Here is an 11,547-nt window from a genome sequence, read left to right on the forward strand (position 1 = left end):
TTAACAGCTTCAAACCTAGAAGAATGATTGTTGAGACTAAGGGACACTGAGCAGTGCCCAGAATAACCTGAAAACTGCAGATGCAGATTAAACTGAGTAGCTAAGATGAGCTGCAAGATTTTATCTCCATATAAAGACTTGAGAATTAGTTCTAGGTGTCCATACGAAACTCAAGTCAGAGTCTTTTTCAGAGCTGTTTCGACAAACATAGTAATAACGTGCAGATCTCAAGGTGTGGGTCGGATAGTTTGCTTTCCCACACAAACTTGCTTAAGTATGTAATATTAAGTGCCAGAATACCTGGCTTTTCCATTTTTAGGTGAATGGGATCCATGTTACCAGGCTCAAAAAGGGGCTGTTGGCCTTTCTAGGCCCATTACTGGGCTTTGCCCCACGTTCCGTGGTTGGTGTGCAACGTTATGAAAGACCAGTTGTTAATCTTAGTGGGAAAGAAGTGTCCTTTTTTTGATATTGCACAATATACTTAGTATACATATAGAGTCCTCCCAGTATATGTTTCTTGTATATTTCTTGTATATTCCTTCTTACCAATCTGTCCTAATCTGTAGAGACTTGGGAATGAGAAGAAGAATTAAAAAAAAAAAAAAGCCTGTCTAATTTTTCTGCTCACCCATTTTTTTTGTTTGTCACGTTTTAGCTGCTTGGACCCCAAGGAAGGTCCCGGATTACTGACCCTCTAAGTAACACAGGATCCAGGGAAGTGAAGGGGGATGTTGATGCTGGGGATGGGGCTGCATCAACACTAGTCAGGAGCGAGTGTGGGGTGCCAATCGATAGCGTATTCTGCCTGGTGCACAAGGCAGCTCTCCGGTGGATTACCTAACAGCAGAGGCAGCTGGTCATAGGATAGGTCTGTCTGACTACCGGGTCACGTGGCAAAGGAAGGGGCCAAAGTGTTAGATTGCAACGGGAGGATATGTCACCCACACTGATTTTTTTTGTTTGCCGGACATTGCTGGTTAACATGACCCGGGCTCACACTGTGCCCTCTCCCAGCCTCCAGGCTGTTTGCTGGCTGGATGAGGCTAAGCGCCAGCGCATGGCAGGTTGGAGTTGTGGAGCAGGAGGGTGGGGGAGCCTATGCTGCAAGTAGGATACAGCTTAAATTCATGGAAAGAGAAAGCAGAACAAATTCTGTGTGAGTCATGCTCAGGACCAAAGGAGGGGCAGGCCTACTAGGAAGCATGCGAGGGCAAATATCAGGCTGGGAAGGGATGCAGGGCTTGGGGTGCTATCAAGAAGGGAGGGAGAGGAGGCTGCCTCATGCAGGAGGGAGGGAAAGGAAGGGCGAAGCCCCTGTTGTGTAGATAAATTAGACGTACTGTGTTAAGGTCACCAAGGAAGTGTGAGATGATGACGTGAGCCCTCTGAAGCAAAGCTTACTTCTAACACAAACCTCTCTGCAAGTTTTCATCTATAGCACAACTTCATACCTATATAACCAGTGTACAACTCCCTGCGTAATTAATGCTTTAAAGCATAACCTGTGTTTGAGAAAACATTATTTATAACTCCATATTGGATAACAGGTTGCTAAGAAACAGAGGGTATTCCTTAAAAAGCAGGAACGATCATCTGCTCAGCTTTGATAAATTGCTCTGTGATATTTGTGGAGATGGCATATGGATTCTCTAGTTGTCTTAAGAGGCTGAAAACTGCCAAGCACCTTTAAAAAAATTCAGAGTAGAGTAAGTATTCCCCATGCTAAAGGATTTTACTTGGCATCCAGTGTGTGTGAGAAAACTCCAAAAGAGTATGTGGGAAAAAATTCTGTTCCTATAAATAATCCAAAACATATCAGTGCACACAAAATATAGTTTATTAAACAAAACAAAAAGCTAGAAATTTTTTAGTACCTATATTAGCAATCATGCAAAGCAATATATGCATAAAATGGCTAGTCCATCTTAAAATCAGATGGAAGATGTGTATTAAAAATGCATTCATAATCTGGAAAAAATCCTAAAACAATTGTTTGTTGAATTTCCCCTAACACAGTCTTTCACCAGCTCAGTACAAAAGAACCTAGCTGATGGAGGCTAAGTTTTTATGTGACCAGAACTAGTTTCTTTGTATTCAAACATCAGTCTAACTATCAGAAGATAGTTAATTATTAAACTTATGCATATAATCAGGACACCTGACTGTGCAGATTGTTAGCAGGTTAGCATAGTTCTGTTTAAGCGGATGAGAGAAGGAAAACGGGATTGTAAGTTTCTTTGCAATGTTTTGTTAAGCTAAGAAAAATTAAGTAGAAAATTCTTGCTAATCGCACATAGATGCAATTTCTACAGTTTCAGTGTGTTCTAGGTTTAAAATGTCAAGGATCTTGGATCAGAGAATTTTGCTGCTAGTAATTTCATTTTCAACAAGTCTGCACTGTACAAAGGTACTTTCAGAATGGAAGAAGTGTGGTGATCGGGAATGTGAGAGTAAGTAAAAAAGTTTTTTTCAAAAGGAGTCTATGGTGTATGTGCAGCTATTACAAATCGTAATGTCAAAATTAGCAATGAAACAGACTGAAAATGAGTAGCCATAGAAAATATTTGTTGTCAATATACTAAGTTTATGAGCAACTGGCTTGAACTTTTCAAACAGAAAGAAAAAAATACTTGCTGGATCGCATTGTGTAAGTATGTAAAGACCAAAGTTCAGTAATACTCTTGAACAGCTAATTTTTCTGAGGTTTCCTCAAAACGGGCAGCGTAAAGCAGCTTTAAAGTAGTTTTAACTCATTCTTTACAGGTACAAAAGGAATTAAAAAAAATAGTAGGTTACAAACTGAGAAGACTATATGTCTTGTGGCTTTAGTACATTCACAGCCCATTCAGTAAAACTCTGTTTTTTTCTACTGTAAGCAAACTGTTTGGTCTCATTTTTTGGTAATCCTTCCTACAAAAGGCCCTGTTAATATTTCCCCTTTACTTATTTTTTCTTCTTTGCCATGCAGTAAGAGCTGTAACTAGTTACGGAATTCCCGTGGAGTAAATATCTCTGCAGCAAGCGGAGCCACTGAATCACAAGTGGGCAGCAATAAATAATGCGCCATTTATTATCCATTGATTACCATTGTGATACCTGTCGTAAGCATATGTAATTGAAGCTGTTTCTAAGCTGCCTCCATTGGTCTGGCAGCCTTACTTGTTGCACTTTCAATGCGGGTAGCTTGTCCTGAAGAGGGAGAGACCTTAGATTTCCTCTGATTTTCGTTATCCTGGTGGAGCCACACTGACCTCGGCAGGTTCTGGATGCGCAGAGGTGTCTCTTTTTGTGGAACAGGCTCCAGACTGCCCAGAGCACATCAGTAGTGGTTTCGGTGGGGAGAAAAGGGCGGAGACAGAGAATTTAAAGTCATTCAAATTGAACTGGAAACTTTGGTTTTGACAGTGTGTTTAAGGTTTATATTGCTTAAACTTACCTATTGTCTCCATAAGATAAATATATTCAAAAGGGAGGACAACATCCCTAAAATAATTACTAGATTTAACTTAAGACTCTCTAAATCAGACAACTATAAATATCCCTGGGAAATATCTCTTAGTTGTTTAGATCTGGCTTTAGTAGTTGAACTTGCTAATTCTCCACAGGCATCTCAGCGTTGAAAGCTTGGCTGAGTGAGGACTGGGAAGTGCCCGTATAGAACAAGGCCTTTTCTCCTTGATGCCTGTAGCAAACAAGAAAGAAAACAGGACAGGGCTGCTTTTTCCATTCGTTGTTTTCCACTTGATGATATAAATGGATTAGTATCATAACAAAGCACATATTGGTGTATTAACAAACATTTTAATGTATTTTTATATATCAGACTTCCTCAGTAACCTATCGGACTTCAGACAAAATGGTTGCTATACTTTCTTTCTTTCTTTCTTTCTTTCCACATGCTATTGCAGCGGCAATGAGCAGAGTTCAAGCCACTACAGACTACTTAGGGCCTGACTGCCGGTATCTTAACTTCAAAACAGGGGAAGAGATAATGGTATACTCCAAACTTTCAAGGAAAAATGAAAACTTGTGGACAGGAAGTGTAAGTACTTCAATCTGAAAGACTTTTGCCATAAATAATTTAGATAGCATAATAATAGCATAACAACTGCAGTTTGCTTGCTTCCAGAGATCTTCTATCTCTTTTTGTAATATTAGCCAGTCATGGATCAACACAGTGCTTGGGAGATGGGTTATTATCTTCATATAGAAAAGAAAAATCAAACCTTGCAAAGATCATTCACAGAGTTACAAAGTCAAGATCACAATCCAAGTTTCCAGTCTCCCTCATCTAGTGATTTGGCTATAATGATTTCATCTGGTTCCCTTAAAAACACACAGGTCTATCAGGTCAGGTACCTACCTATGGGTAGGTAAGGGTCTGTGGGTAAGAAGGTTTTACAGTTGTTTAATCAGCAATCCAGTATTGGGACCTGACTTCACAGTTCAGTGCCCAGCAAAAGTTCCCAGAGAGGTTACCACACGTATTTGATTTGGAACAACTGGCAATGTAGTTACAACAGCCATGTGGTTATGTTATATCTAAGAAGGAACAGATACGCTGATTCAAATCCAACTGCTAATAAAACGGTGCAAGTGGTTCAAAACCAGAAGATACTGGTAGGCTTTTTTTTTTTTTTTTTTTTTTTTTTTTGTAAAAGATCTATCACATTTATTGTTTAACAGTGAAATTCTGTCTTCCGTTTTTCATCCAAGAGTATTTTTGCAGGTACCTCACTCTTTCTTGCTTTCCAAGATGTATTGCTCCATTAAAGGCTATGTACAATGCTTTGATGTAAAGCCAGTGGTTGACTTCTTAGTCAGACCGAACCTTACTTGATTCTTTTGGGCATTACCATCAACATGTGCATTATTTTGTATATAATTGCCATCTTTTTTCACCGTTTTCTCTTCAGCTGGCCTCTTACCTGAATTTCATATCCTACTTTTCTCGTAGCTTATTATGGGTCATTAATTATTAAGGCACAATTTTTCTCCCGGTGGACTCAATGGGAAATTTGCAGCCAATTTTAGTAGGAGCTGGTGGACACCACCTGTGCACACAACACTGACTTCAGTTGCAGCAGTGTTAAGGCTACTGGTTTGGTTCTGCACAAAGACTTCTTCATAAAAATAATACAGAAAATAACAGGATGGAGTAATATACTTTCCCTTGCTCTCTGACACGGCAAATGGAACACTTTTTTGAAGAAAAAATAAATCAATCTTTTGACCAAACAAAATGAAGGGGTAGGGGGAAGCCCTAGAAACTTATTATTTGTACTTTTCTAGAACATATGCAAGCACTAACGTATCACTGAAGTTTAAATACTCTCATTCCTTTTATATTTTTTACAGAAAGGAAAGGATTTTGGATATTTCCCAAAAGATGCTGTGAAGGTTGAGGAAGTTTTTATCGTGGAAGAAGTTGAAGTGCTCACTAGGGTAAACCAACATCACCAGATTTTCCAATGTAGTTCACAGCGACTGAAAATTTTAATATTCAGTTAGAAATTCAAGTGTCGATGCATATTTTATTTCAGATAATTCAAACCATATTTTTTTCATTATTGTTCCATTTACATGTTTATTGTCCTCTAAAATAATTTTTATTTAATTAATTATATAGAACCATTAGGAATAATATGATTACTTCCAGTCCCTTATGTAAAGCTGCACACACATGTAACTACACAGAAAGAGAATAAAGATATAATGCTGTGCTACACAGTACTGTAGAAAATTACACATGAAGACATTTTAAAAGTTAATATTGTTCTTTTAGGAAACTGATTTCCTTTGTCTTCACGGAGATAAGTACACTCTTGAAAATGAAGATAGCACATCACATGGTCACAACAAAGAAAGAGAATATTCATCATCTGATGCCAAATCAAAGCTGCAGGAAGATGAACTCTTCAAACATACAAAAGACTCCATGCAAAAGGAAGAAAGAGCTGAATCGGTTTCTGAAAATGATTCCACAGAATCTCACACTCAGGAGGAGTCGGCAAGCAAAAAGTTGGTTAGAAAAAATGAGAACAGAAAAGATGATACCGAAGAGCAAGAAATGCAAAACAGTCTCCCACTAGAGACCATTCCAGCTCAGTCCAGTTGGATTGCAGGATGGTTTACCATGGGAAGTAAAAGTGATGAAGAGCCCTTAACAGCCATTACTGAATCTTTGGAAGAAAATACATACCGAGGCAGAAAAATATTGGTAACTGCTGAAAATGACTTACAGGAGCCAAATGACAAGGAGGAACAAGAACCCCCAGCATCTGTTTGGTTTCAAGGTGGATTGACAGACCTTCTGTATTTTGCTGACAAAAATGTGGACATTGGTTTGGCATCAGAAAAAAATGAATCACCAATCAATGATGTTTCTGGTGTGCCTGGACACTCCAATAATGAACAGGAAACAACAGTCACAGAGTTACTGACAGAAGGAGAAAAGAGCGAAAGCCAAGAATCCAAACTGAATTGGTTTAATTTGGATTTAAGTAATATTCTTAATTTTGGCCTTGCTGAGAAAGATACAATTGCAATGGAAGACCAGCAAAGCAGAGAAACAGAGGATGAAGCAAATAAGGATGAAGAAGTGCAGACTATAGACCAGGAAGAATCGCACATGGACAAAGAATCAAAAGAGATGGTTAAAGCAGTGACAGATGAAGAAGATGAAGAGAAGAATGCACAAGAAATAACAGATTCAAACAGTAACATGCCAAATCCTGGGGAGATACCAGCAAGTGTGCATACCCTTCAAGACACCAAAAGCATGTCAAGTAGTGGAGAATCCTCTTTTGATATACTAACAGGTGACAAAGAGAAGCCAATAGAACCTCACAGTTCAGAACAAGACTTTGTATCAAAAAGCCAACTGCTGGAAAACACTGAAGCAAAAAAGAGAAACCAGGAGTCAGACAGCAGACATGACCATTCAGGTTGGTATACAAATACCTCTAATAGTTTTATTAATTATAACATGGACAAGTATGATAATCAACAGGCACATAAACAATTGCATCAGATCATATTTCTTCTTCTCCTAGCCCACCTCAAAACTGTGATCCCTCAGACACAAAAAATACAGAAGAAAATCCTGACATAGCTGAAGAACAGAACCATTCCTTCTCTTTTAGTCGTTTTGCAGACAGAGTTTCAGAATTCAACAGCCAAAAAAGACCAAGTGCAGAATTTGCAAGATTATGATAAAAAAAAAAAGATATTTTTTAAGTGAAGAAGCCCCTCAAACTGAAAACCACAATGAAATATTACAAGGAAATAATAACAAGTAAATCAGAGAGTTAGCGAGCAGTTGTCTGAAAAGATGAGGGTGCAATCCAAGAAAGCAATGTGTTCCTCGCTAGCTGTGCAAAATAATGAATGCAGTCATGGAAAAGCAAAACATTTTGTCAAATTAGTAATAGTGATGCTTCCAGATTTTATCTGTTGAAACACTAGTGCAACCTGAAGTATCTCAAAGACAGCATGTACCCTTGTTTAGTTACTCCAGTGCTAAAGATGATGTTTCTAAGAGTAGTGAAGGTCAGGAAAACACCGATATAAAAGGTTATTATAATGACTCTGTCTCCAAAGATTCTCTGTATTTACCTTCAAAATTGAATTTTGAAAATACAGTGGAAATTATACCTCATCTGCAGGGAGAATAAAAAATGGAAACAGTTGAAACAGTGCAAAAAGAACAAAATAACCTCAACACTTGTATACAAGAACCTCTAAATTCAGAAAACAAATTACCAAGTTATAGGGAACTACCAGGAACTGCAGATAATCATCTGGGCATCGAGAAGACCCATGTGACAGCGAACAAAGTCTTACTTTGGAAACATCTGAGAACCAGTCAAATGATGTGACACAGATCAAAATTCAGTATCAAAAAGCCAGTTCAAAATGGATGATGACATAAAAGAGAAAATTCACTAACCAGGGAACAAAAACGACCCACTAGGGTTTTATGAAAACATCATCAAAGATTTCAGTCAGGATATTTTGAATGATGAACAGGATCAGAAATCTGAGGAGTCCCAAGAACTGATTGCAGACCAACATTTCTCTCCTTACCCCTCATCTAGTGGCTTCAGTTTAACAGGCACCAAAACTTCTGAAGAAACTGGTCACTTGGAGAATTACAGAGTTTCAGAATGGAAGGTAAAACTTGCTTGCTGAGAATAGAAGAACTAAGCTTCCATAATAATAATAAAAAAGGCCTCAATTTAAGCCTCAATAAAATACTATTATGAAAAGAAACTGAAGCCAAACATAATGAATGAGGTGACAGTTATACCTCCAAAAAGAATCATCTTTCTCTTCAGCTGGCAGTGCAAAATAACAGAATAAAAATTTAAAAAAAAACCAAAACAACAAACCAAAACCCAACAAAATCTACCAGATTAGTAAAGGACAGGACAACACTTGGTGCTCTTGCCTCTCAGGAGAGAAGCTACAAACTGAAAAAATTCCTATAAACATGCAACATCAGAAAGATGAAGCAGAAATAACACAGGAAGATTCATGCTCCCAACATGAGCTTCTGGTACCAAAGAATGGGTCAGAGGACAGTCCTAATCCAGATCTTAGAAAGAAATACAAAAATTACATGTGATATAGTAAAAGAAAAGACTATTCTGTAACATCAGATTTAGGCACATCAGGCCATTACAACAGTGCAAGATACAAATACATAGAAAATGAAACCGTTTTGGAACACATCATCAAAAGACAAAATAATACCAAAGTCTTCAACTGAATTCAAGTAAAAAAAAAAAAATTATAAAGAAAATGTATTAACAACAAAAGCAACAGAGCAGTCACATGGTATTAGCCTGACTGAGTATGAACTTTTACCCTAGAAGCTTTCTACAATAGAAGACAAATTTAAAGAAAAAAAATATAGCATGTCCAATTAGTATCTCCTCAAACTAGAAATTCAGATTGCTATTAAAAAGAAACAGATTAATTAGATCTTGGAAACCTGGGATTGCTCAGAAACCTGGCTGATAAAGTACATGTTGAAAAAGAAGACACTGTTGTAACTGAATAATACTGAAAAATTAATTGCTGTGACTAAAACAAGATAGGAGGCAGAAAGAAAAAAAGAAAGAATCTGAAAATCAAAGAGAGTCCAAGTCCAGGAACGTAAACAATAAAAATCATATTCTCACAGAAAGGGTTCCGGATAGTATTTTTACTAGACCATCAGGGTTCTTTGAAAATATATTTAGTAAAACTAATAATTAAGCCTATAGAAAAAGAGTTTGAGGATGCATGTTTTGTCAAAAAAAAACCCAAATGAAAATAGGGATGACACTGGGGCTGGTAGAATTACATGCTACACAGAAGAATGAGACGGAGTTAAGAGAAAAGGAATCTGAACAAGAAAAAGATACTACTAAATCTGCAGAAGATGCAGAAAATGATTAAATCAATTTAGAAATAATGCATGATAAATTTGAGGAAGGACAGCTTGGCATTTTGGAAAAAATACTGCTGCAGAATCCAGCAAAAACAAGCAAACTGGCAAAACCATAGTAAGGCAGACAGAGTTCACGTTCCCAAACCCAAGGAAAACCAGGCAAATATTGTATGAGAAACACTCAGATTTACCAAACCTGTGGATTACATTCCAACAATTTTATTTAAAGTTAAGATACTAAGCAACCTGCAGAGCATCTCTGCAAGGGAAGCAAACTGATGCAGCTGCACCAGCAATTTGAAAAGATTCTTCGAAATCACAGCTTAACTCACATAAGGACAACACTTTGCAGAGGAAACAGGTGATTGTGTCTGCACAAAGGGGCGCAATTTCAACATTGGGCAAGAAAAATGTATGGAAAAAAGGAATGTTCCTCTAGAGCTGCCAGAGCTTTTGTCTGCTATAACAATTAAGTGTGCAGCCCAAATTGCAGCTAAAGGTACTGGGCTAATGCTTCCCTATCAGTGATGTAGCAAGAACAAAATGTGCTTCGTTTGAGGGAAAAAAATACAACAGCTACAACACTGTCTCCTTCTGGTGATTGGAAATGAAGTGGTAGCACACCTAACTAATAGTAGTTAATGACTTACTTATGATATTTTGAGGATCTAATAGTGCAGATTTAGTTAATGCAATGGTAGCAGTTAAGAGCCAGTTACTCTTCCTCACTTTTGACTATTGGACTATTATTTGTGATGTGTATCTTTGGCCAGTACTGGCTTGAAGCATAGAATTAAAAAATTAATTAATTTTTAATTTTATTTTTATTTTCTCACATCGGCCAAGCAAAGTGTGGGGTTTTTTGAAAATGGTGTTTCATTGGCATCAGGCAATTTGCTCCAAGTCACTGAAACTGAGGAAGCTGGGTGCCTTCTGCACAAGCATGCCTGTAGTTTCTTGTATTTCACAGTGAAGTGTGTTAGACTGTGGAAAGTTGTTAATCTTTAATCCTACATCACATTTTTAATTGTTCTTTTTGTAAAGCTTTTTCCAGTTTGTTTGAACAAGCATTTCTTCAATCATAAATGCATAGCATATTTTTACTCCAATGTAAACGGTCCAGTGTTTGGCTTTAAGTTGAGGAAAATAAAAATAAAAAACCTCTGTAGAGGTTAATATCTTATAAAAGCCTGTAAGTTGAATCCTTTGAAAATAAACATGACTTCCTTTCACAATTATTTGCAGGAATAGGCACTAGAAGAAAGCTGCTAGAAGAAACACCAGAGGAGTATGAAATGAATGCAGCTGCAGACAAGGACTGTGACAGTGACCAACACTCAAAAGCAATAGCAATTCTTGCAGTAAATTCTGAAGAAAAAATGGACAGTTCAGTAGCTGACTTCCCATTTGATGTCAAAAAGCCTTTCTCAGATGCCATCCAGAACTATGTTCCAAGTAATGGTAAGTTTAAGTTTCTTAATTTTAAGGAAAATAAACCTGCAATCTTAAAAAGAAGGTTGGAATTATATTGATAATTGTAATGTAAAACCTTTTTTTTTTTTTTCCCCCCCTTATGAACAAACCAGGAGGCTGGATATATCAGATACTTCTCTGCTTAAATGCTCTTGAGATCAGGGAATCAATAAAATCTGTATTTTCAGCATTCGCAAGTATTATCAAAAAGGTAAGAGTTCTTTATGTGATACAATGTTGACATTAGTGCAAAATTAAGCCAGTTATTGGTTGTGTTCTGCAACAAAGTGCCCCTAGAAAAAGAAAGGAAAAAAACCCCTTCCCCTTGCTTCTGAGGGTATCTGAGAACCTAAATGAGATAGAATAAGAAAATGTCAGGTTAGCTACTGTTCATCTGCCTCTAGAGTTTGCACTGCAGTATCTGATGAGCTTAGTGTGCTGGGTTTTTTTTTACAGAACAGCCAGGAAAACACTTTTGTGGTCAAAATACCAGCATTTGGTGTGGGTTTTTTACATGAAACTCACAGCTCCCTCCAGTTCCCATAACAGTACTGACTAAATTTGCTTGGACTTAGAAAGTTTGTGTTAAATAGGTAAAATAACCAGAATAATTCCATTAAAAGGTAATTTCA

The 11,547-nt window shown here is 37.4% G+C and overlaps 1 protein-coding gene across 5 annotated transcripts in view; it reads left to right on the plus strand.

Annotated features, from left to right (window-relative positions):
* The first annotated feature begins 2,156 nt into the window (after positions 1 to 2,156).
* Positions 2,157 to 11,547, plus strand: part of MIA2 (MIA SH3 domain ER export factor 2) — a 42,387-nt gene continuing 32,996 nt past the window's right edge. The window contains exons 1-7 of one of the 5 annotated variants that reach the window (XM_027812549.2): positions 2,157 to 2,230; positions 2,316 to 2,453; positions 3,912 to 4,045; positions 5,362 to 5,448; positions 5,789 to 6,950; positions 10,688 to 10,903; positions 11,029 to 11,126. In XM_027812549.2, the coding sequence (XP_027668350.2) occupies positions 2,209 to 2,230; positions 2,316 to 2,453; positions 3,912 to 4,045; positions 5,362 to 5,448; positions 5,789 to 6,950; positions 10,688 to 10,903; positions 11,029 to 11,126 (1,857 nt within the window). In that variant the 5' untranslated portion in view covers positions 2,157 to 2,208. Of the gene's footprint in view, positions 2,231 to 2,315; positions 2,454 to 3,911; positions 4,046 to 5,361; positions 5,449 to 5,788; positions 6,951 to 7,160; positions 9,942 to 10,687; positions 10,904 to 11,028; positions 11,127 to 11,547 lie in introns of those variants that run through there. The other 4 variants (XM_027812550.2, XM_027812552.2, XM_005444185.4 and 1 more) reach the window with 4 other exon arrangements.

This window comes from Falco cherrug, chromosome 7 (assembly GCF_023634085.1).
Source record: "Falco cherrug isolate bFalChe1 chromosome 7, bFalChe1.pri, whole genome shotgun sequence".
Taxonomy (NCBI): domain Eukaryota; kingdom Metazoa; phylum Chordata; class Aves; order Falconiformes; family Falconidae; genus Falco; species Falco cherrug.